Source organism: Salarias fasciatus, chromosome 1, assembly GCF_902148845.1.
Source record: "Salarias fasciatus chromosome 1, fSalaFa1.1, whole genome shotgun sequence".
Lineage (NCBI taxonomy): Eukaryota > Metazoa > Chordata > Actinopteri > Blenniiformes > Blenniidae > Salarias > Salarias fasciatus.
The window spans coordinates 13,157,070-13,183,738 of NC_043745.1; the positions used below are offsets into that span (position 1 = coordinate 13,157,070).

The 26,669-nt window shown below is 41.8% G+C and overlaps 1 protein-coding gene across 7 annotated transcripts in view; it reads right to left on the bottom strand.

The window, feature by feature from the left end:
- Window positions 1–4,230: 4,230 nt before the first annotated feature.
- The window catches only part of celf6 (CUGBP Elav-like family member 6), a 156,460-nt gene continuing 134,021 nt past the window's right edge, over window positions 4,231–26,669 (bottom strand). For 5 of the 7 annotated variants that reach the window (XM_030097611.1, XM_030097584.1, XM_030097601.1 and 2 more), the window contains exons 8-13: window positions 24,264–24,413; window positions 23,424–23,486; window positions 22,763–22,843; window positions 18,762–18,905; window positions 13,716–13,865; window positions 4,231–5,516 (exon numbers count right to left, since the gene is read on the bottom strand). In XM_030097611.1, coding sequence (XP_029953471.1) covers window positions 13,738–13,865; window positions 18,762–18,905; window positions 22,763–22,843; window positions 23,424–23,486; window positions 24,264–24,413 — 566 coding nt within the window. In that variant the 3' untranslated portion in view covers window positions 4,231–5,516; window positions 13,716–13,737. Of the gene's footprint in view, window positions 5,517–8,153; window positions 8,216–13,715; window positions 13,866–18,761; window positions 18,906–22,762; window positions 22,844–23,423; window positions 23,487–24,263; window positions 24,414–26,669 lie in introns of those variants that run through there. The other 2 variants (XM_030097593.1, XM_030097569.1) reach the window with 2 other exon arrangements.

Sequence of the window (26,669 nt, forward strand, 5' to 3'; positions counted from 1 at the left end):
CTCTCAGTTGTGTTGTTAAGCATAATCACATAGCTCCAGTGATCCACTGTGCATTGTTGGGTGGACAATGGCATCTTCTTTTTGTTTTTTTGTTTTTTTATTTCATTCTTTCTTTCAGAATTAGATGGTGATACTATAAATTCAAAGAAAGCACAATTTAGGTGGTTCATCAGCCCTTCTCAGCACTCCCCACGGCGGGATGCGGTCACGCAGCTCCTCGTGTCTGTCCGCTGTCTGTAGGATCAGGGGTAAGGCAAGGCTCTGAACCTCTCCACTAATCATGACATCATAGTGCCTGATGCCCTGAGTATTGGGAGTGATTTTGTGGAGTTTCAGTTTAGCACACAGCAACCCTGCCACCCAATTTCCAACTCGTTCCACCTCCACCTTTTCTTCTTCTTCTTTTTTTTATTATTTCCTATACCAAATCTCATTTCCACAGCAAAACCCTTTCTGCACTAAAGTGAGATGACAGAGAAGCTTCTCTCCCAAAGCAGCTATTAAATGAGAGGCATTAATTTCTTTCCTCCTGTCCAACAGGTTCCTTTAATTATCTCTCCACTTTCAGTCAATTACATTTCACTTCCTTTCCTTGACAATCACTGCTATTTTAGGGTGAGTGTTATGCACCCAGGGGGTTGGAGATTCATGCTCTAGCGGTCCTCTTCTCTGTCCTGTCATTGGCTGGGACCCTCTAAGGATGCACGCTCCTCTAGAAGCAGGAACCTTGTGAGCGGCGGAGTCGCAGCAATTGAGGAAATGGGTGTACTTTGTATATGTGCTCCCTATTTCTGAGTGGGTACATGCATCACTGGCTGAGAGGCTAGTTTAAACGCTTGTCTTTAAAAAAAAAGTGGCGGTGGTAAAGCATACCTTTCGGTTCACCTCTAAAAGTGAGCGGCTCAATCGTGTGGTGGAGAAATGGAGTTCTATGATTTTGCGGCTTTGTACATTGCTTGGAATGTCATCTTACTTTTATATTTATATAATCATTCTAACAATTATCTAGTTCCAGACAAACTTCTTTGGGCTAAAATTATGCTTCTACCAATTGAGAAAGGCTGTTAAGTCATAGTTTGGCAGCAGTTTGTTGAGAGCCTGCTGGCTTGACATGTCTGTGCTTTTAGAGGTGAAACTTGGCCCCAATGAATAAAAGAAAGAAAAAAAAATATTCAGAGCAGACTGAGGCTATAGTCAAATCTGGCTCAAACTCTGACACATAAATTCATAATGAGAAGATCTTTCAAGCAAACTTTTGCTGTTATTTCTTCAGCTCCAGTGCATTTTTTTCCACACCTGTTCCTGCTTTTATTTTCACATCAATTCGGCAACATTCACTCTGGGGTGTAAAAGTAATAGAAGCACCCTTGTTGGAAGTGTTAATATGCTGATTCCACATTGCTTAATTTAGCCCTGGAATTGCAGATATGCTACATGAATGCTGCATCAGTTAGAAACGCCGACAGCAGGATGCTGAGTTTATACTGTTCTCTTCGGCCTGCTTTGGGGCTCAACCGTCCATTAGCGTCGGGATCGAGAACAGCACGCGGGACAAGACAGAGAAGTGGGCATGTAGGCATGCAAGGGTTCACGTTGTCGAATGTATTCTGGAGATGGCCAAGACAAGCACAGGAAAATGTCGCTGCTTATGGACCATTAAATTTGCCACTGATTGAGATGCGCTTCACATGAATAATGAGCACAAGCAGTGTTGAAATGCATGGCTTTGTTTTGACTGGCTTTGAATTTGCAACAACTCCTGCATTTCCACCATGCAACAAATCGAGGACAGGAATACAAGGACTGTGTTTTGCCTCACTCTTATTTAAAAATCTGTCATTTCATGAGCATCATTTGGAGTCAGAAGAATAACTGTGCTTCATAAATGCGCTGTTAGTGTTGAACAATGCTGTGCTTTGCAGGTGTCCCAGCAGGGATACAAGCAAGGGAAAAAAAGGTGGTAGCAGGTGATTTATTTAAAAAAAAAAAAAAAAAACCAAAGAAGGAAGGAAAGAAAGGAGAAGAAGAGGCATGGTGACCTTGGTAGTTGACTGCTGAGATGCAATTTTGTCACTGAAAGAAGAATCACAATTGCTCAGCCCCCGTAGCAGCGGCTGGAAAAAAATTGCGCATTTCCAGTGAAATTGTTGGTTTCGACCCAGTTTTGAGCAACTATTCCTGCAACATTTTTGGTTTGAATGGAAAAGTCTTGCTTTTCTTCCCCACTCTTCGTTTTTGGTAGCATCTACCCGACAAAATTAACCTCTTGCTATGATACGGAAGGTTATATTCCACATCCTCTATCGCCTCTTTGGGTAAATTTGGCGGTATTATTGGTGCTAGGTCAGCTGTCAGCAGCCTTGCCAGGGAGTAGGCACAAACATAATTCTCTCTAATCTTCCTTCTGTCATCCATGTGCATGCAGGGGACCATCTCTCCCGTCATTCGGTCCAAGTGATTATCCCAGTGATTTTTCACTTGGTTGCTGCTAATGTATAGAGGCTGATGATTACAGTGTGATTAGAGGGAAAGGTGAAATAGCATGTCTAATATGGTGCAGGAGATAATTGAAGGGTAGTGAGCGCAGACATTAGCCAGGTTTGAAAATGCTGCTCCGTGGGGAGAGCCGCTGAACAGTTGTGCTGTGGGCTGGAAAGGCATGGCTGCTCTGAGGACAGGAGTGGTGGCGGCGGCGGCGGCGGCGGCGGTGGTGGTGATAGTAGAGAGGGGGTGCATGGCATGCAGATATCAAGGACTGAAATCAAGACCTTCAGCGTATTTAAATGACAAAGGCAGTACATCAAGAAGAAACTCGGGTATCTGCTGGCATGTTTTATCAGTCCCTCCTTCAGTGACCCAGAACACTTCTGGACTGCTTTTCTGTTTCAGGGAAGGAGAGAGGGAGGCGACAGCGAGGAGAAAGCTCTCAGTTGTAAACACAAACCGGTTGGACAGGTGCCTAAAGTACCAAACAGCAGTCCCAATTAACCCCTTAATCCTGCATATAGTGCAGATCTTTAACTTGTCACCAGAGGGTTGATTGCTGCTTCTAATTTTACCAGTTAAATCATTGGGCACCAATCTAGAAGCATCGATTTAAAGGATCTCAGTGTGATGAGTTGTTGACTTCCTCTTCCTTCTCCCCGCTCTCTCCCTCCTTCTCGCCTGGCCCTGCCTCTTACTGCCAGCTGTTAGTGCTCAGAGGGGCTGGTGTACGGATGTGAGCTGGTGTTCGGCACAGAAAATTGTGAAGTGCTCATAGCGACTGAAAAAGCATCGCTCCTCCCTCTAGACTTACTCCAAACATATTGATCTGTTCTTTTCTTTTTTTTTTTTTTTTTTTCCTTTAGGGAAGAGGCTGCTTCTAGAGCTCCAAAACAGTCAAAACAAAGGCTACAGGAGTCTAAATCAAAATGTGACAGAGCTAGAGTGCATTACTCTGTTTTGTGTCAAGTAACAGACAAGCTGAGAGATGGTGAAGAGTGGTTGTTATAGTTAATTTAAGTTCCGCAGTTGCTTATTTTTTTTCTCCTCCATAGGCTCCATGTATAATATATGAAGAAAGCAGGTCAGGAAAACATGTTAACAGTGGAATTTATATTATATTCCACTGAGCTAAATGAGCTCTAAAAGCCTGCACTCTGTTGCCAGCAATGCAGTAAATTGAATTTGTCTTCACAGAAAGGTCTGTTGTTTTCTGCCAAGAGACGAGATGAAAATGTTTTCAGTCGAGGGTTTTTGCAGCTGCAGCTCTGGTGGACATCCTTGGCATGTCACTCACACAAGTCTCGTTGTGGCATATGCTGTTTTCTGAGGGAAATCTGACACTGCGAGGGCCTATTCGTCGCTAAACTTGAGTTCATCCTGCTGGCAGTTTCAGTAGCTGTCCCGTTACTCGTCCTTCCCCCCGCTTACTGCGTTTCGCTCATGACCAACAGTTTGTTCATCTCCCTTCGAACCGTCTCCTGTTCACAATTTGTGGCTTCGTAATTCACACTTCACGTTGCAATACAAAAGGTCAAGGAAAAGAAAACAGGAAAAAAAAAAAAAAAGATTAAAAAAAAGAAGGGAAAATCAGAAGACACCCCATGTCCATTTTACTTGGTCTTTACAGTGGATTGTCGCTTGAACACGAAGGCTAGCGAGAAGCCTTAAACATCTGCACCCTGTCCAGCACAGACATCGGTGTGAGTCCAGACACTTTTTTCCCGTCGTCACGCTTTTTTTTTCTTCTTCTTCTTCTTCTTCTTCTTCTGTCCACAACAGTCCGTTCATATCTGTCAGAGAGTGCAGAAACTTATACATCATGATGAGCGAGATATCCAGTGGCTTATACCTTAACATCCAAGAGAAAGAGACCTATTGGGGAGGACAAACGTCTTCCTTCCCCACCCCCGTTCTTTTGCCCCCCCACCCCCTTTTCATTACGACTTCAAGTATTTTTTTTTTAAACAACAGCAAAAAGTTAGCAAATCTACTTCTTTTTTTTTTTTGTTTACTACTCTACTTTACTATTATACAACCTGGTGCTAAATCAGCATCCAGAGCAAAAGGTCAGCCCCTAGACTACGATTCCATGTCTTCTTTTTTTTTTAATACATTATTTCCATTTTCTTTTAATCATACTTACAGTAGGCCACTGGATATTGATTTAATGAATTTTTTTTTTTGACTACGAGTAAGTTGTTATACTTGCAGCTACAAGGTATGAGTTTTTAAATATATATTTATATATTTATATATTTATATTCTTTTTAAAAAGCGTTTAGTCCTTTGGTCCCTATTTCCTAAGGAATGATGCATGTAAATTATCCTGGATTCTCCTCTTCTCTCTTCTTCTTCTTGTTTTCTTTTTCGATCCAGAGCTTGCCCTGTCACAGAGCACAACACCTGTGTAGGCACAAAAACCAAAATGGCAGCAGGCTGGTGTGTGTGTGTGTGTGTGTGCGTGTGTGTGTGTGTGTGTGTGTCGTGTGTGTTTGAGTTTGCTTCAGTACTTGTGTTGGCATTTGCACGTATTTATACATGTACAAAGTAAGTTTTTTTTTTTTTTCATTTTTCATTTTTCATTTTTTTAAGTGTAGCTTCTTTTCATGTGTGTGTTTGGTTTGTTTGTGTGTGTTTATCTATATCCTGTGTCGGTATGCATGCTTTGAGCATAATGAGTCTATAAAGGTTTTTTTTTTTTTTTTTTTCTTTTCCCCATCATGTCTAAAAAACAGCAGCAAAAAGTTGGTCTCTGCAAAAAATCCTCTTCCACAGATGCCAAAGCAAAACAGGGAAAAAAAGAGGCATTTGCGAAGAAAGGAAAAAGTAAAATAAATAATCGAACCAAAAAAAAACAAAAAAAAAAAAAAAAACAACAACAACTCTGGGATCCTTCTCTCAGTCACCCAATCTTCCAGCGGCTTTCCAGGAGGATCAAGGGACCACCCTTCCTTCATGATATGTAGCAGAGCAAGAAGTCTTTGTACTTTTACTGCACTTGTGGAAATAAGGTGTTGTGGCCCTTCATCCTGTGACACAGAGAAAGAGAGAGAGAGAGGGAGAAAGAGAGAGAGAGAGAGAGAGAGAGAGGGAGAGAGAAAGATGGGGGGAGAATAAGGAGAGTGGATTCAGTGAGGCTGCGGCAAACATGCTCGGGGTTGCTGGCTCCTGGTTATCACACAGACTGACAGGCACAGCCAACAGCATGAGAAACAGACGGGGAGGAGAAGAAAAAAAGGAGGAGTGTGTCAATCACAACCAGAAATAAGTGGGCTAGAGGTGGGGTGGGAGATTTGTGTTTTAACCATATGGAACAGACATCTACACTGTGACAGCGCTAATCCATGGGCGGCCTAATTTAAACTGACTGCTTCCCTGTGTACGAGGGGGAAAAAAACCGAGGAAATGTTGCCTGAGATGTTGCTGTCATTCATCTTTTTGTCAATTCATTACAAAGTGCACACGAACATGAAAGGGAACATAAAGAAAACAAGACACGTGTGTGTATGGGTGTGTGTGTGTGTGTGTGTGTGTGTGTAATTGTGTAAGTGTTAAAACAGAGCAATGATTACAATGACTAGAAAAAAAAAGGATACACAAAAAAAGTACAATTTTCGAGAAACAGCCTCTAATTAGGATTCCATGAAAAAGCAATCCAGCATCTCCCCCCCCCTTGCCTTTGTTTGTTGACTTGATGTGCTGCACTGTTACTAAATGTGTCCGTGCCGTTGAGCTCTGGATATGAAAGATCTAGTTTACAGCCTATCATCCCTAATATGTTGTGAGCTATGATGTGGGTGAAGAAAGACTACGAAATCACAGCAAATCACTCTCCGGGAGCGAACATGAAAGGGTCTGACTTTGTGATGGGAACACGTGCCCAGACACTCTTTGTTCTACCTTTCCGTCCCTGTAAATGAGCTTGTTATCATCTCATAATAGATCTGTTTTTTTAGATGGGGGGAAGCAGAGACTCAAACTCATTTCTTATGTGTGCCAAAGCGAGCCCCGGCCATTAAGCGACATGAAGCAGTAACGGTCTTGATTACAGATGCCCTCTTTTATAAGCCACTAACAATTCTCCCCCAAGCACAGAAGAAAAACACAGTGGCTTCGAAAAATACTTTTTTTTCTCTCTCTTTTCTGTCTCTCTGTCTCTCAAGTAAACAGCTTCTTTGAAAACATCACAACTACAGTATTTCACCCTCCAACTTTGTCAGATAATAAAGAATTTATTTCACTTTTTTTTTTTTTCCACCCCTCACACAAGCTTTTTGTCCCGCCACTGTGCCCACCCCCACTACCCTGCTTTCACACCACCACCTACTTAGGTGGCTCCATAAAAGACACCTAGCAGTTAAGAGGCATACTTGATGCCAGAAAAAGAAAAAAAAAAGTATATATATGTATGTATGTATATATATATATATATATATATATATATATATATATATATATATATATATATATATATATATATATATATATATATATATATGACAAAGAAAACCCTGCTCCCTCCTGGGCTCGCCTGGCTCGACACCCCCCTGAGTTCACTGAATAGACCGCGGGAGGGAGAGTCACCTGCAGGGCGCCTGAGAGAATAAGCCGAACTGGCTCGATGGAAACGGCTAACTCTTATCAGGGCCGGCCCGGAGGGGTTTGCAACAAACTCACTAGCAAAGAAAGGACCTTTTTCGCTGTGAATCTGATTGCCACCTTCTCTCTTTATAGATTAACTATGATCTTGCACACAAGCTTTAATTTGTCTGGCGGCACAATCCGAGTTAAAAAAAAAAAAAAAAAAAAACTAAGACAAGCAACCTGGCTGCAAATACTCCTATTTGTGTTTTGTTCTATTCTCCCGCACCCTGCTTGCTCACACGTCTGTGTGTACAGTATGTCTGCGCGCTGGACGGATTTTGGCCACGCGAGTGTGTAGCGGTGCCTGCAGCTCTTCTATCACGGTGTAATTGGTTTGCACCCTCATAAATAAATAAATGGGAAGTGATTCTCATGTTAGGCAAACAAAACAATCTCGCAAAAGTACTCCCTGTGCAGATGGAATCCACAGAGAAGTGGAGTGTCAACATTTGCCTGTGCTCTCTGTGAGAACGGTGGAGATTTAATTGGCTACACAAACATAGGGTCATCCTGGCCATCTCTCAGCTAAACAGCTGTCGATTGGAAGGAGAAAAAGGTCCTTTTTGCAAGGATGCAGACTTTAAAATGATCAAGAAAAACACTCATAGTTTGCTGCGAGAGAAAATGCACTGTTGATGTGGATGTGAAGAAATAGAGAAATAGAAAAAAAAGAAAAAAAAAAGAGTACATCCATACACATGAACCCCACAAGAGAAAGTAAAACATCACAAGGGCACACGGTACAATAGCACAAAGGGTCAAAGGCCACTTCCAGTTATAATCAACCAACCAGTCAGCACGTCAGTTACAGGTACCAGCCAAGAGAGGTTTCGATTACTGCACTCCACAAACTTCCAATGTACAATATATATAGATATATATATATGGATATATATAAAAGGAGGGCAGAATATAGAGAGATAGAGTTAAGAGATATCAACCAACGCCACGTCATGCAACGCAGTCACAGTCCCACCACATGACGTCATCCAAAAGAAAATGACACCATGGGTTCAACTTACAGCTGTGGGAACTTGGCCCCATGAGGGGGGGTGTGGCTATAGCGGAGAAAGGCCACCTCACACTGTGATTTGGCCGTGTCAGGTTGCCAGGTTGGTGGGGGTGCAAAAGAAGGAAAGACACAGTGGGATTTTCTTTTTTTTTCTCAAGTCAGAATTCAAAGCACCCTTTCCATATTTGTTCCACACACTCCCTTATTCTGCCTGACAAATCAAATGAGGTTATTATGGTTATTACCATAAAACTGACAAAAACGAAATGACAAGTAAAACACAAATAACAGGACAAATAATCTTCAGCACAGGGAAAATAGGCCTTTTTTTATGCCTCCGAGTGGTGGTGAAATATTCTCAGACTGACAACATTTGCAGGTTAAAAGGTTGAATTGATGTTTTTTATATTCACAAAGATAACCCTTATGGCAGAAATGCATATTTCAGAAACTTGTCCTGTCTACAGTAATTGGATTTGCCTCGCAATGTTTGCTATGAGGGTGGCATAGGTACAGTGAGCGCTTTGGCTTTCTTTTTCTGTTTTTTTTTTTTTTTTTTTACCTCTTTTGCATTGAGTTTATCTTTAAGACACAGAACGCAATTTCAGAGTAGCAGGGCTCCTGAGACCAGCAGAGGAGAATGCTGTCTGATCGTGTTTTTAATTCAACTTCAAAGCAAAATTGTCAGAGTTAGAGGGGAAAAAAGGCGTCTGAAGTCATCTACATAATGAAGCTTTTACCTATAAGGAATACAGAAGGAAAATCATCATTCAAGTTTCATCAAAGTTTGTCATCAAAATAACACAGCTGAGTGGGAATTTGGGATGTGAAACAGTCAAACTTTGTTTGTTTCTGTCTTTTGCTTCAGCAGCCAGTGTTTTATCCGTCGTTTCAACGTGCTCTATATATGAAAAGCAATCAGGCAGATGCATTTTGTCGGTGTAAGATCCCTCATGATGTGCATGAATCTGTCAATGTGGAGCCATGATAACAGAGCTGGCTTCAGAAGCCCCACTAGTGTATTTAGTTTTTTTTTTTTCTTTAATGCTTTCGTGGATTGGTCTTGGTTTTGGTTCATTGGTTTTCCCTTAACTCAACAACACAAGTGGTGTAATAACAGAACAAAAAACAGAGAGACGGATTGAACCGAACCAGAGACAAAGGCAGATATGAAAAAGAAAAGTGCACGCACGCACGCACATACACACACTTAGTCTCAGACACACACACACACGCGCACACACATCCTGGTGAAGTGACACGATGTTATTGTGGGAAATGTCTTTACTTGGAGGCATTCTGAGTATATCTCAATGACTGCCCTGTCATTCAGTGCTGTTGCAGGATATTTTCCATTCGTCCCACATTGATGTGCTAAATCAAATTACCCCCCCTCCCCCTCCCCCTTTCTTCTCTTCTTAGTGTGTCTGCTTTGAAAGCTTCTCCTCAATTAGCAGGCCATAGCTCTATTCAAATGCTATCAGCGAATTGATAAAGGGCGCATCTATCATTTGGATTGCATACCACCTTCCATTAATGTCATCTTGTGGCTTTTAAAGAGTCAAATCTAAAACAAATAAATGGTTTCATCCTGCTTTTATTTATGGGAGCAGAATCCGGGCTTATGTTATTGTAATGAAAAGTTGTCCAGCCAGTTGGGTGTGGAGAGCATGCATTTATATTATTTTTGCACTGGCAGCTGCGTTTGTAACAGATGGGCAATGATTATTTGAATAAAGTGTGACACTGTGAAATTAGTCTATTGAGGGATGGCGCTACTTTAAGCACAGTCTTTTTTTATATTGTTTTGCATCAAAGCTATGCCTTTCTAAGTATCTAGGAGCGAGGAACAGTTGACAAATGAAAGTATCTTGAGGCTCTAATATATCACCACAAATGGGGCCAATAGGTTTTTCAAGATTGTGTTTCATCTGTTGAGAAATTGGGTTTTATGATTTCAAATTTGTTAAATTTGTTTTACCGTGAAGTGTGTTTCGCCAGCAGAAATGGTCTTTCATTCTGTGATCTGAGAAAATTTCAGTCCAGTCATGAAATATTCCCCGCTTTTTGAATCATAAATAAAAATGAATTGCACCAGCTTGTCCTTGACTCATGGTGGTCCTTCGTTTTAAATTCAGCTGTTAAATAACAGAATGGGAGTCCTCAGTGGATTGGTAAGCAGTTGGCAGATGGGACTGAAGGTGTGTCCGGAGCTCCTGGGTACAATCCAAATTTTTAACAAGTGGAAAGATTTTGCTTTTTCATGTTCACCCGGTACTGTAGAGAAAATGGGAGAACTTTCGGGTTCTTCCAATTTGGATATTGACTGCAAAATGGCATAAATGTACTTTTGGTAAAGGTGCCAAAAGCTTCCTTTTTTTTTTTTTTTTTGCTCCTGTCTGCTGCTGGAGCCACATTCAGCTTTCAGAAAAGTACTCGTTACTAAACTGTTATTTTCATCTTAATTTTAAATGAGTTCTCTGGTAAATAAATAATGTGATACTTAATCTTTTGACACCGAAGCACTCTTCTAGGCTTTCACTCTGAAATGATCGACGTTTGTATTCTCCTACTCTTTGATTCCCTGCTTTTATTTGTTTTCATAGTTTGTGTAGCGTGAATTGGCAGAGCGCTGGCATCCGAAGGAATCCCTAACCCTGTGAATAAGTGGCTGTCCGTAGGTTTTGTTATTAGGTAATTCATTTGGTTGCTATTGGTAATATAAAAATGACACATAATCTTGTTATCACGCTTCTTCTGATTAATCTGATCTGTAGCACAACCTCTGTTTGTGGCAGAGCTTTCCTCGTGACCCTCCATTTGGGACTCTTGTTTTTAAAGGTTGAATCAATTGTTTCAACATTTCCTCAACTAAATAAATGTCATATCTTACACTCTGTCACCTGCCTGGCTCCGTTCTCTGCAGGTGATTAATGTTGCGTTTCTAACCCCAGCCTCAGCACCCTAACCACGAAATCCATCAAGATAAATCATAGATCATAAAGGAAAGGTCCTGGAGGTAATTATGGTTTAATTCAATGTGGACATACTCATTTGCTTTCACTGCAAATGAGGCTGGTTTATCCGTGTCTTTTCCAGAGAACGGTTAAAAACAAAAACAGTATGTTTGAAAGAGCTGAACCAAAAGAGGCTTTCATAATTGAAGCTTTTTCATTTCACAATTCCATGATGAACAGCAGTTTTAGACAAAGTAGAAAAAAAAATTAGGAGCATATAAAAGTTGAGTAGTCGTAAATATGTTTTGCTTCTCCAGATGAATGTTATTTGATGGGAATAATGGCTGTTTTGATGGTAAAGGTTTCAGATTCCTGGTAGACTGAGTGTAGTCCATAATGTGACCTTTGTGAAATTGTGATAAGTTGACTGGATGTGACTGTTTTTACTTCTCTCATAGACATATTTATCTCCACTATCCTTTTCATTTTAAAGTCTTCAAAAAAAAAAAACCACACTCTCTTCTTTTTCCGTTCTTTTCTTTTGGTGACCTACAATCTATCTGAGCTTGATAACAGAGCCTTTGGTGGTTTTTTCCCCCAGTTGCAAATCCCTCACTGTTCAACAATTCAACCACTTATTATGGAGTGTTTCTTGGAAATTGGTTGAACTTGAATATTGTATGAAGTTCTCTCTCTTATTTTCCCTCATCCGCTGTGAAAAGAAGAATTAGTTAATTTTAGATTCTTGTTTTTTTTATCGTATTTTGAAAAACAACCCAACACTGAGCATGCTGAAGGAAGGAACGCACAATAAAAGAAGTAATATTTGATGCCTTATTTAGACGTGTAAAAAGCGACTTGTGTTTGTGGACATCCCCTGTGTGTGCTAAGCTCCAGGTTGAAGGACTGCGCAATGGTTTTCTTTTATTTATTAAAACAAAAATAGATGTCTTCAGATAGTTATTCATGAAGAATGGCACAACATGGGCCGTTTTTAGGTGAATGAGCCAGTGTTGGTTTCTGCTTTTCAGCGTCGGGTCATGGAGTCATGCACGGCAGGCAGGGTCCTTCCTGCACAGGTCACCAGTGCGTCACAAGCTGACAGAAGGCCGATGCTGAGCTATTTTAGGAGAGGAATTATTGCTATTTGGTTCTAGAAATTTGTAGCTTAACAACTGGTATCGATTTCCTGGACGCGGCGGCCGGCCGGCAGGTGATTATGCACGGCGGTGTATTGATGATGTCATCAATTTGCCCCTGCGCTTCCTGCAGGTGCGAAGGTGAACAGGACGGCCTGGCTTCACCCTCCACAGGCCGCTGTGTGAGCTGGTGTGTAGTTCGATACTACCTTACCACTAATGTTTCTCTGTAAAGTGTAACTTCTGAATCGAAGTGGACTCTGCTGTAAAGAGAATTTTAAAATACTCGTCATCTCAGAAAACTGCACACGTTTTTCCTCTCTCAACCAAATCTCCCACTGTTAAAACTTTTAAAACAAACATGACACATATGTTAAAAAATCCTGTCAACTATCTTAACAGATATTCCATATGCTGTCCAAATGTGACAGGATATGCAGAAATGCAAGTATTCAAAGGGTTTGAAGCTTTAGCGTTAGAAGCTGTGGAGCTTTAAATCGGCGTGTTCTGCACCTTTTTCAAAGTTAATCTCATCTTCTCCATGTGGTAGCTGCCTGATTCTGTGGTAAATTCCTATTAATTCTCTGTTATTAAGTAGAATTAAAAACAAAGTACAATTTTAGATCTTCAAACAATTTACAATTGGTTGTTCCAAAGATTGGACCTAATCTGAGAAATTAAGCTATCTTGTCTGTGACACCAAATCTCATCAGATCTGTTAGAAAAATAAATTTAATCTCTTTGAAAAAAATAAAAAAATTGTAAAATCTCTGGAGTCTTATTCATCTGTTTGCAAGTGTTTTTCTCTACCATATTCTCTCTCAATAGAAGTGTTTTATGTTGTCATTTTATTGCTTAAAGCATTCTTTTCTATAAATTGTGCTTTTTTTTAAGATTACTTTTACAATCACTGTGCTGTGCTCTTACTGTTATCTTGATAGAAATATCCCAAGGGGCTTTTCTGTTTAAATAAAGAAATAACTAAATTAGAGGTTCATTAAAAAAATCAGACAAGATTAATAGTGCTTGTTTTGTGATTGATTTAAAAAAAAAAACTAGTGTTTTATGGATCTTAAGGGGATCACATGGTATCAGGAGTTATCGGCTGGTACAATACTGGAATCCTACTGAAATATTTTCCTTTTTGCCCTCTGCACTTTACACAAATCAACTCTTTGGTACTTGTTTTAAATAAGGACCGAAACACTGGGTAGGAGTGCATTTAAAAACTGTAAAATGAGTCATCCTGTTTCATTAAACACTCAAGTGGGAATACTTGAGTATAACAATTTTTTCAGTGTTTTTTTTTTTTTTTTTCAATAACACTTTTTTTTGTTTCAAATTCTACTTATCTTGAGTTTTGAAAGTATGTTCTTCTTTTCATAGCGAGACTGGAGGCAGTGGACTCACATGTAGCGCAAGTGAAGTGGACAGGCAGGGTTTGGGCTGTTTGCTACAGCATGGGTGGAACTGTACCTGGGTATGGACAGCAGACGAGTCAGTAAGGTCGGTTGGCATCCTTTGGCCGCTTTAGCTGCACCTTCAGCCTCTTCATTCCTATCTGAAAGCCGTTCATGGCCTGGATAGCGGCTTGAGCACTGGACGGGTTATCAAAACTCACGAAGCCTGAGAGGAGAAAACAGGACAGGGAAGAGAGATGGGTGGCACAACAAAGGGAAATGGGATAGAAATAATAATAAAAATTTAAAAAAATTAAAAAACAGTGTAGAAGAAAGAGGAGTGAGAAACAGGAAGATGAGAAGGGGAGAGGGAATGAAATGGGAGGAATAGGCAAGCGAGATGAAAGAAAAGAGAGGGAAAATACTCCTTTTAACTCCCGACAATGACACAACAATAGGTCTTTGTTTTCCCTTTTCAGCAGATTAATTGAAAATCACTGAATTAAAAAGATTACATAAAATACCACAAAGGCTAATAACACAGATATTAAAAATCAAACGGAGAGGAGCCATTAGAAACTGGGAATTTAACTTGAACAAAGAACAAAAAAAAAAAACATGAAAAGGTCTTCAAAGATTAGCGAGAAAAAAAGGAATCTCGTGTCGTGTGTGGATTTTTAGAGCAGAGAAGCGTCTGTGAGCGTTACCTGAGTGTTTGAGCCTCGCAGGAGTGGCGGCGGGTGTGTGTTGGCGTGTGTGACCGAGCGCGTGTCGGAGGAAAGAGCAAAGGGCGCGCGGGTCGCGACGAGTCGCTCGGAGCAGGGTGTGTCGGACAGAGGTGCCTGCTGCTCTGAGTTATCACCTGGGTGTCGAGGCGGAATGAGCCCACAGCTTTCCACGCCGGGACTCCGCGCCGGCTCTTATCAGACACCTGTGTGATTGACGGCCGGAATTTTCCGCCTGCCAGCTGATTTGATCACACTGCTATGGGTCCAATTTAATTTGGGGGGAGAGGGCAGGCTTTTGTCAGTGCGGGTGAGATAAGGCTGCTGCTTTTACAAACCCTTTAAACAAACTGAGCGGGGAAGGGCCTGTCAGTTGGTAGTGATCCCCCACCCACACCACCCCCCCCCCCCCCCACTCCCCATCCTGCCAGCGCGCCCACGCTCGCCCTATCCGCGACTTTAATGAATCTCCATACCTCACATTTACATCCACATGCCAAAAGGTGGTGATAGGATTCCTGGGGGTCAGAGTACAGAGAGGAAGAGGACAAAGACTGCTCCGCAAACTCTTCAGCGCTGCGGTCTGTGCGCGATGAAATAATTGAGAAGCGGGACTTGAATGCGTTTCATTTCGGCTGTTTTCCGGAGACAAAGTAACTGGCTGACATTTCATATCTTTGATGCAGCACTGAGTGTGCAGCGCTTTGCAACTCAATACCCCAAACGCTACTCGTGTTTGAGGTATGGCTCTCACCGCAGCCATCCATATCAGCAGAATGTTGCACGCATTGTAATGTTATGCATTTTTAATAAAAGCACACACAAAGTTGCAAACATTATTGGGTGACAGTGGGGAAAATGCAAGTGGAGGACCTGGCTGTGCAGCGGAGATTACAGCGGCACTGATGTTTTCACCCCACTTGGAAAGCTAAAATACATCAAATATCGCGAAGTGGGATACAGTATACTGTTTACAGGGAGCGATTCGCGGGGCAGGTTCCAACCTTTCTCTCTCTCACAGCGATTAAAGCTACTTGAGGAGCTGACTGGATTAAACACAAGAAATAAATCTATTCTCAAATCCAAATACATGAGGGCTGACCACCACCAAGAAGGAAAGTGTCACTTTTGCACATTCAGGTAAAATGCTCCTTATATTTTGTCACACAAGTACATTTCGGTTGATGTTGAACTTTTTAGGAGTCAGTAGCAATCTAAAAGAATTTTTCTTAGGCATGATTCATTAAAGGTGTAATACAACATTTTGATTTCCGGGTGGATCACCTAAATAATTGGTGGGTCTGTTTGTCAATCATTCTGACGAGCTGCTTTCGTAAGGCGGTTCTCCGTGCTTGCGCCCAATCAGCTTCTCCCTTTTACGCATGCGCATTCAGAGTGTTTATGTAGCCGTGAGCTTCTGAGCTACTACTGACCGATGGCGAGTCTGACATAATGAAATTGTAACTGTTTCGGAAAAAAAGCTTTATTTATGAGCGAGGCGGATCGCAGAAACTGTACAGAGCCGTGCACGCCGGAGAAGAGGAGGTCGCGCTCGTACACTTGCGCGTTTCCTGGGAGAAGCAGGAGAGCCGGGCGGATGGTCTGGTGCATGCGCGTTGTTCAAAAAGTGAGTAACAGACTTGGGGCTTCGTCTTTTCGAGAAAATCGTGTATTAGACCTTTAAAGTCTGGCAAGTAATCCCGAATAAAACAGGACTTCAGCTGACATACCTATTAACATTAAGGCTGTTTACCACACCTCTGTTCATAATTGAAATTATCATGATTACATTATTATTACATTGGGTTCTGAAAAGCTGTTTTTCTGATAGAATTGTTTTTGTTATTGTGTTCTCTGTACAATATTTCTAAAAAAGCAGCACTCTGTAAATATATATATTTATATTGTGTGTGTGTGTGTGTGTGTGTGTGTATTTTAAACTAATCATCTTGTTATTATAAATTGTTCATATACATATTCACATGTCCATCATTCAATTAAAAGATGTGTCTGCTTCGTAAACAAATAAGTCCACATCGCGTCTGGAGCACACATGCCAACATTCCCAAACCTAAACTCAAAACAACTGCAGAAAAAAAAAAAAAAACAGAACAAAAACTATACGTATATCCACCTTTCAGAACCCTGCAGGTGAGCATCTCCTGTCTATAAAGCAGATTCATTCCCATTTCAACTGTGTCATGTTCTCAGAGGACCTGAAGCTTTTAAGCCATATCGCTAATGCCACTTAACAAGGTGAGCTTTGATTATTTTTAAAAGTCAGTATGAAGTAGTCTGGATATAGATAATTGTTCACTGAATGTCTTCAGGAAGTAAAGATTTTTCTATGTACGTATTTTTTTTACTACTCATCAAAAACTTCCTCATACCAGAATTCTGCTTCATTTCTCTTCATTGTATAAAGAAAAAATATTTTTTCAGTGCTGTTTTCTTTATCTCATGTCCCTCACATAATAGACATGTGTCTGGAATGACAGCGATACATCCGTCAAGAGTCCACTCCAAGTCCTACTCCAGATTTACATTTTTCATCAGAATACACTTGGAGTGCTTCTGCAGTGACCTTTTTATCATATTCAGATTTCCCAACTTCTCTGTAAACACTGCATCTCAAAGAATGATGTATTTTAATTATCTCTTCACAAACTCCAGATATGCAGCTCACCTGTGCTGCTGAGAAATGAGGCCACGTCGATATTCCTGCTGAAAGTTGCTGATAACCATCGACCATGAAAAGGAATTTAAAGTATTTGTTTGTTTCAGATTGTTATTAATATTAACAGCATTTTTAAACGTTGGTGGGTGTTTAGGTGCAGCGGTACAGTGGACGACACTGTTAGTTGTTTTTGGATGATAAGGGAAATTTTCAAAGTGAATGTGGATATATAGGACAGTGGCTTCATATTAGGAGTAAAGTTTCCTTGTTCCATCTTTCAATACGACTGTCAGCTGTTTCTCTTCCCTCAGCTCTGTTACACAGATGAGTGAAAAGTGAACTATCCATACATCAGCATGAGCAAGGCCAATTGACACATCATCCAAACCTCCAGCATATATTTATTTTATATTTATTTACTCTGTGCAGCCTTTCACGTCTCTTCACAAGCAACTCTCCTCTCCATGAAGGCTGAACTTCCACATTTTGAGGATGAAATGCTCCAAATTCCCTGTTGTTTGATAACTCTTTCCCTTTAATCGAAAGCATTTTCATCCTAATTTAGCAATGTCCAACAAAGAGAGCAGTGGGTTTGCTGATATGAAAAAATGACAGACATACAGGTAAAAAAAAAAAAAAAAAAAAAAATCATGGCTTAAATTGCTTTCTTTCCCCCTAATAAGATCTTAATTACTAGCCGTGGAAAAACGGCGGTGAGACTGATGAGGCCGCCGCCCCTTTGTCCTTCCCCCTTGTTGACTGACGAATGGTGATAGTGAGAGGCATATGTTTAGAGGGGAACACACACAGGGATGGAGGGAAAGAGAGACCTGAGATAGACAGATGAGGGAAGAGGGAGCCTCATAGACATGCCATGTTGAAGAGAAAGTGAAAGAAAGCCAATGCTGCGAGTCTTTCTCTGTCTCTCTCGCTCTCTCTCTCTCTGCCTGTCTCCTGGGTGCTGCTGTCCAACTGAATCAACAGCATGGCCCACACCAGTCTATTATTATCTCTTTAAGCCCATGGATTCCACCTGCACCGCCTCCACCCTGATGAACTGGTTTGCCGTGTGGGAGGTGAGAGAAGAGGAGGGGGAGGAGAAGGAGGGGGTGGCGGGATGCTGCTGGGTTGCCCGGCTGGAGGATTGCAGGGGGTCTGGGAAAAATAGTTTTCTCTCGGGTAATGGAGGCTGGGAACCGCAGAGAAGTAGAGATGGATACTAATTGTCTCGGGAACGTTGTGATAGAGAAGGTGATGAATATGTGTGTGGTGGAGAAAAAAAAAAAAAAGAAATAAAAAGGCAATAGTGGAAAGATGCTTGGGTCAGTAGCTAGATGACAGATTCATGGCTTGGTCGATCTCTGTGATTTCTGGTGATTACAGCATCGGCCCTCTCACATCACCCACCTGCCACCCCCTCCTTCCTTTCCATTAGAGTTCCACCTTCTTCCTGCAGCTGCGTGACGAACCAAGGGAGCATTGCTATTCGATCTCCCTCCTTGCACCCCGCTGTGCAGTGGCATGTAACGCCACTTTTAAAATGTTAATTGCAGCTTGATTAGGACCGACACTGGGAGTATACGCAAAAGCAAACACTAATTGTGCAGAAGAAACAAGGGGCATGGGAGGATTACCAAACACAGCCACCTTGTGACTTTTGCCATTTCATTAGTAATGCATATCTATCTTATTTCCCCTCCACTATCTGTATTTGACTTACCAAAACATTTGCTCTGATTGGTTGCTCGGTCCACAAAGACCTTGGCGGAGATGACGTTGCCGAAAGGTAGGAACATTTGCATGAGCTCAGCGTCTCCGAACTCCTGGGGCAGGTGATAAATAAACAGGTTGCAACCCTCTGGCCCTGGTGGTGAGAGGAAGACAACAGGAGGGTTAACATAAACAGGAGATACCCGCTGAGAGAGAGAGAGAGAGGGCCAGAGAGATAGAGGGAGAGAGTTACAGGGAGGCTTGACCACAATAACATCGCTGGAAAGAAAAGCAATCATGGCAAGAATCTTGCAACGCAGGAACTGTGTAAACACCGCTATGTTACTGTTGGCACAAATGTTAGTGGAGCATTTATAGGGTACACACAGCCTAATCCCCCTTTTCAAGTGTTGTACGATCACATTTACTCAGTTGTTGCATCCGTTCCTCCAAAGCCTCTCAACTCGGGGAAATAAAAAAGCCACAGCGCAGGAACTTCATGATATACACAGCTGTCAGTTATGTCAGAGACAGTACGAGGACCGGCAACAAAACAAGGAGTCAGGGAAGTAAGAGTGCATAAAGTGAGATAAAGACGGAGGCAACAAAGGGAGCTGATTGAGAGAATGAGATGGTTATGTGGTGAAAGTGAAGCACTGAGACACAGAGAAACAGCGAGAGGAGGCAGAGCGCATATTAAGACATAAGCCAAGTTTTTGCCCCAATTACTGTGTGACAGTAGGACTGTCTTCCAATCTCTCTCCATCCCTCCGCACTCATCCACCCAGCTGCCACATGTTGTACAGGCCAATCAGGATAAAGGCAAGAATGAACTGAAGAGAGGCAGAAACAGAGCGAGAGAGCGAGCCATGGACACACAGGAAGAAAGTGGGAAAGAGAGAGAGAGAGATGTGATGGACTCAGGGACAGTAAGCTTGCAGCTGGCTGCCTGGCTAGCTTCCTCTCCTGTCTCATTGCTCAGGGTGATAGCATGACGAGATGAGACTGGGTCTGGTGAGAAGGCTGATAAGAGGGGCTGCAGTGGTGGCTGGCTGTAGTGCTGCTATGCCTCAGAGAGATACAATGAACAGGCACGCACACACACACACACACGCACACACACACACACACACTCGCTATCCCCTCCTTTTTTTTTTGGACAAAATCCAAAGGTTGAATATTAGTTAAGTCTCTTTAGGTTTAGGTGTCCCACATTAGGATGAATTGTTCCCATTAAAACAATGAATTTGGTTGATAGAGCGGCATTCCAACAGCTGCTCTTCAAGCAAATACGACGTGTTTTTTTTTTGGGGGCCGGCTCCACATTTGCCCTCTCAATTAACATACCATTTTTTTTTCTTCTGATGATTGACACTTAATAAATCCTGTACAACCAGCTGTGTCAAGCGATAAGTCATATTTAACTGGACGTGTGAGTGAGTATGAAATCTCATATTTCTTGCCTGCCAGTGTATTTTTACTTTATCACCTTATGAATGTTAACCTTTAAAAATAAAGCTTTTAAGTACATCACCTTCAAGCTTTACCATCAGTGAGTCTACATTTTCTCTATTTTTTTTCATTCCAATTAACTTAAAATTCATAAGAAAGTCACATTGAAAATAATCACACATGCACAATGTTGTCCAAGTGCATCCTGACTAATCAGTACGGCGCTTACCCAGAGCACACTGGTTCCACGGAGCGCTCGGTTTTCAATTTTAAACTGAACTATGCAAGTTCAAATACCAAGCTCAGTTTGGAGCTTTAGTAATACCGTTCCACATGTTACAGAGCTATATAAAGCCTCTGCGACTGCAGAGGGAGCTGAATTGCCTCAAGTAATGCTACTTTACAAAACGTTGTTGTGGTTGAAACTACAAGTAGGTCTGAGACTACCAGCTGGAGGCTGAGTTAGCTGCTACTGGCATACCAATCCACCCTCTCCAGCCAAATTATTGGCAGCTGGGGATTCTTTGTATTGAAAGCAGGTGTCATGTTTTGATGAAGATGAATGATGCGCGCAACGAAAATGAACATTTTCGTTTTCTGTGGGAATGGCTATCAAGGACATCGCACAGAAATTGGTTACCTGAGGTGTTTTGCTGCATATGAGCACACTGCTGGCTGCCACAAATGTTTGTGTTGGTATAGGAATATGGGATATTTGATCATTCATGCAGGATTTGCAAGGTCATTTACTTCCACGATGTCTGTCGGTACTAATTAATTCTAATACATTTCTCATGGTTGTTCACAGGGCTAATGCTTCTTTATATTCTCGTCGAGTAAAAAGCACATAAAAGTTTGTGAAAGCCATCTTCACTTAGGGTTTGGCCAGTTTCATGCAGGGTTTTCTTGCTTATCTCTTGGCTAGTTTCAAGGTTACGTCTCAAACGAATCATGGCCTTCGCAAATTCAGCCAACGAGGAACGCAAGGCTAAATCTCATCTGCCTGTTTATTTGTTACCACTTCAAACAAACACGAACACACAGACTTCAATCATGCAACAAGCTTTTCACCTTGTACCGCCTTGAACTTATTCTGCCCATTCAATTACACTTAGTGGTGATGTGTTTATCCCAATTGAAGTCTCCAAGTGAATTTTATTATTGTAAACAAATTACCTTACGTTTTGACCTGAGCAAAGTGACCAAAAATATATATGCAGGAAATAACTTCGGGATAGCAATTAATATGGAAGGCACTCTTCCTTCACAGTTATGGGTAAAGCAGCAGCAGCAGCACTGTATTACTTTGTGATGCAACGCATAATCACATTTGCTGCTCTCGAATTTGTTGCAATACACCATTAAAATGAAACACCGTGCTGTCTAAGATGCTCTGCCAAAGTAAGAAGGGCACATTTTCTCAAAGCGTACCGGTGGTTAAAATTATAGTTTGGGATTTGGAAGGATTTTCTTGGTTGACACATGCACACACAGACACAGTCTGATAGAATGCATTGTTGAAATTGTTAGCTTTCACTGGGAGGTTGAAGCTGAGGCTCGACTGTGACTGTGTGTTCAGGTTTAGATGTCTCTTGTTAAATGGCAGGGCTGCAGACAGTGGCAGTGGACTGAGACAGGCTGGGACAGCAGCCAAAACCCAGAGGAGGCCAGAACTCAGACAGGCCACTGGCTCAACCAAGAATAGCTCTGTGTATGTGTGTATGTGTGTGTTTGTGTATCCCTGTCTGTGTTTGCACTACCGCAAGTTCTGTAATTCTTATTAATGATTAAAATGTTCTAGTGTATCACTGGGCGATGTGGTTTCCTTAAGGACTGAGACTATTGTGTGAAACTGTGCCAGCATGTGAAGTGAATAAGCTGCTGACGTGTGTGTGTGTGTAAGTGAGTGCCTGTGTGTGTGTGTGTGTGTGTGTGTGTGTGTGTGTGTGTGTGTGTGTGTGTGTGTGTGTGTGTCCTCATTCAAACTGTTCTGCACGTTGACCCTGGCGTGCACCCACACCACTGACAAAATTCAAGCATAAACTAACTTTTCCTCAGGGCAATGTTGAAAACACTCAATTTCAGGCCCATACATTGAATATTCATGCCACTCTACGCTGTCTCATACAATCATATGGATGAATCATTGAGTCTGACGAATGGCATCAAGAAGAATGATTTACCATCACAGTATATCCTATGCTTTATTACATCTGATGCTGTGGCATAAGAATGAACACTACACTAGGAATGGTAATAAATGATTATGCATGCAGCTAATTAATCTGATGAATATTTATAACCACTTAAACACATTGTAATGGACTGATTAAGCAGTCCAACGCAGCGAGTTTGAATTAGTGCAGTTTTTGAATAATGACAGAGTAACTTTCCATCTCACTGCTAATGTTCTTCTCTTTAAATGGGGAGCCTTTTTCTCACATTTTCCCCAGCCAGCTTTTTCCCTCCCTCGCTAATTCAAAGCAGCGCAGCTACATTAGAATGGAACATGGCAATTATCACCTTTTATCTTGGGTGGGCGCGCTTGCTCGCTCTTACCTTCCCTCTGTTGCTGGGGAATGATGGTTGGTTGCTGGGGGAACGCTTGGCTGATTGGCGCATAGGCGGCAGGGTAGGCTGCTGTTGCAAAGGGAGAACCAGAGTGGAATTTTTCACATCTCCATTTTCATATTTGACACAACAAAACTCAAATCATTATTCCATTGTTCATTTTGCGTCCTCTAGACATTGCATAAATAAATTGCATTATGACTGGGAGCCTGGGCTCGTTCGGCTGGTGGATCACTACACAAAGAGAATGGCAAAAGGGGAGTGGGGTGCAGTTCAACTAAGTAGACACAAAGAAAGAGAGGGAGACTAACATTGTGTTAATGAGAGCTGATGTCAGGGACAAAGCAGTGGTTGTGAGAGGTCTGTGTCATATCTCTTGTCGGAGGCTGTGGCAGGTTGAAATCCTCAGCTCTCAGTGTACTTTCGGAATTAAGTTTTTTTTTTTTCCTTGTGTGGGTTTATTATCAAGTCAACTGGAAATCCTTTCGCAATCCTAATGTAAAGTAGCCTAATCCAGGAGGAAATTGGCCGGTCATCTGGCTATCTCTACCTGTCACAGTGCCTACTGATGTGACAAACCGAGAGGGGGAGAGGCAAAGGGACAGATGGAGGAAGTGAGAGAGTCGTGGAGGTAGGAGAGACAGATCACCTGCGTAGTGTTGGACGCCAGCATAAGCCTGTTGGAGAGGGTCAGTCACCGTTGGACTCTGTGCTGCAGAGAGACAGAAAGGGAGGGAGGCAAATGAAAGGGAATGAGATTAGGTGGACAACGGTGAAGACAGACATGGAGACGAAGCCAGACAGAGACGGAATGTTAAAGAGCGAAGCAGAAAATTGGCTTAGCTGGAGAGAAGCATCGGGGGGTGAGATCACACAGGGAGTGGGAAAAATTTTGGTTGTCATATCTTTCAGTTCTTCAAAATGCCTGTTCGCCGCAGATGTTTGCATCAAATATTAACAACATGCCAAACAAACCACTTTGTAGTTCATTACAATTGCAGCTGCCTTTGCATAATGCAGAAATGGGGAGTGAGTGTCTGTCAATTCTTCAGGAATCAGTCCCAGACAGCATTAAGAAGCTGAGGACGAGCCGAGACACATCAAATTAACCATAATTGACTGATGGATGAACTGATGGATTCATCATGATACTGGGCCCGACTTCTCAGAAATCTGCCAAAGACACTGTTGATTGACCCTCAAGCCTCAAACGCTCCAGTTCAAATCAGAAAAAGATGTCATGGGGGTGTGAAGTTAAAAAGACTCTTGTCAACTTTCAAACTGTATTATCTGATATGATTCTATTTGTCACCACTGACATGTTGAACTTGCGTTGCGGCAATTAGGTGGTGTTTTTATTCACACTGAGCACAATGCTGGAATAATCAAACATTCATGAACTGCCGTGGGGGTCAAAGCAACAGTCTCAAGCCAGTAGAAGCTACAAATACATCTCATGTTTTCTTTATATAAACCTGGATTGTCTCACCTGGGTAAGGATGAATACCATTGGTGTAGATGGGCTCGGATGTGGGCTGCCCATTGCTTTGAGGCGGGAGGGCACTGAATCCGTTGACCCCGATAGGGGTGGCTATGCTGGGCACGGCTGTGGCAGCGATGCCTGGGGGTGTGCTGGTGCCTGCAAATAGATACAGAGTCATTGCAGTCACCGCTGGATGCAGGCTTCACATACCACAAACTCAAAATTAGAGTTACAAGAGGAGTGTTTTTTTGGTCCTGAATGTGCATGTTCTCCCCTCTGCTGCCAGATAACAGGCCCCTAATGGACACAAATATGTACCTTTTGACCCACCATTAAGGTGCACTGAAGCTTAGTGCAAATTGGCACCTATTCAGCCTGAAGTGAAGGTACAGTTGCTAAAATCAACACACTGATTGAAGGTGATGCAAAGGGAAAAGCACTTACCCACTGCAGAAATGCAAAATAATAAAGGTGGCATTTTGACTCTCTGAATATTTCTTTTTGTTTCCTGGTTTAAAAGCTTATTTTTATCACTTCAGGTACATAACTACACCTTGGAAGGTACCAAATCCCTGCAGATTAGCATAAGTTGAGCCTTTATTTACACTCAGCCACCCAATCTATGAAACAACAAAACAAAAAGAAACAAAAACCACAAACTATTGTTCAACTATTAATTGAGTCAAATAAATGTAGTCCATATCACCTAACCATCCGAGTGTTTTGTCTTATTATGCAACATATCTTGCAATTTAGCTTAAAAGCACAACCCTGAAAAACTGTAATTCAACTCAAAGTGAACATTGCTGCCTTAGTGAAGACAACATTACACTGAATCTCATTAGATGGTACAATGTGTGTTGCCTGGTAATCATATTATGAAGAGAGCTACATTTTAAAGTGATATACTACAGACACATTTAAGTTGACAAGTCTGTGCACCAGGCAGACCAGTAGCTGAATAGTAATCTTATTTCTAAAAAGCAGAGTGAGCAATAGGAGCAGTTTAGCTCCTTGGAATAAGTTATTTTTATATTGCACAATTACAACAAATTCTTAGACTTGCAATTGGTTTGAGCTCTTCAGAAAGCGCTGCTATCTATCATGCCAAACCCCAGAGGCTATGTCACTGGCAACAGCTACCGACAGCTTTCAATAAACAGCATGCTGGTGAATTCTTCAACAATTTGGTATCACTGTTGGACTAGTATGAGCCACATAAGACAAATATGCCTGCGTACAATTCTAAATCAGTCATTTTATCTGCTGAATGTGTTTTTATCTCTGTCATTCAAATTGCTCCACATATGTTCATGTGGTTAAAAAAAATGTTTTCTTTTATTCGAGAGTGTCTTTCTTTGAATCAAGGTGTGAACTTTCATTATCCAAATACTTTTTTAAAATCCTACCTCGGGGCAAGTTGTGACATGAAACTTAACTTTTGACTGGTAAATTCATTTTCTTTACGGAACTCATGAAGGAATGTAAATAGTTACTATTCTCCAATGCAAATCTGGTTTTTGTATTAAAATTATAAATATTAAAATGTGCTTATAGTCCACATGTGGATGCCCATAGGAAGCGGCGTCTTCCCTTCAAAGCACCTTTCCTCCTTGTGCTGATATTCCTAGCCTGTCACCTTGTCAGTGCCCTTTTGTGCTGATGGATTTTTATTATTTTTCTTATCCAGGTGAAGGGCATTTAAGTCATGTAGGATTATGTTTGATAGGCATTACCTGGAATATGTAGGCCTTGTGGATTACAAATGCCAGGTACAGCATCAAGTCACTTTATTTAATACATTTCCAATGACCCTGCCTTCAGGCGGTCTGCCTACTTAGTGTCGAACCATCAAAGCTCCTCATGACAAGGGCCAAAAAGATAGTTCAGACCGGGGTCTAGGATTATCTCGCACAAATCTTTGCTCTTATATTGTATAAGCCAAGGACTCTGCATCCAAAGTCATCGGATTGGCTGTGTTCCCAGAAAACACACACTGTCACCGAGACACAGAGGGAGAGAGTGACAGACACACGGAGAGATAATGTGCGAGAGGAGGAGGGAGACAAGGAGGGAGAAAGTCTAGAATCTGGCTGGCAGTGAGTGTAAAAGCGTGCTGTACATCTTCTCCCATCATGCCCCACTCAGGACAAAGCTCTACTTCCTCTTAATTCAGCGCTGACAGTGTCTGCTTCAACCCAGAAAATGGAGCCTACATCTTAAAAAATGTAACAAGGGCAAAGGCAGAAAGGCCTTGGATGAATACATTACCACTGCTTCTATAATTCTTGCTAATGATGAAAATGTTCCAGGCCAGCAGTGAGAAATGGTGAGAAGTCCTGCCGGAGAGTGTGCCTGCGCACGCCTCGGCTTTTTGCAGGCACACCGGTTGAATGCGCGCGAGTTTGTGTC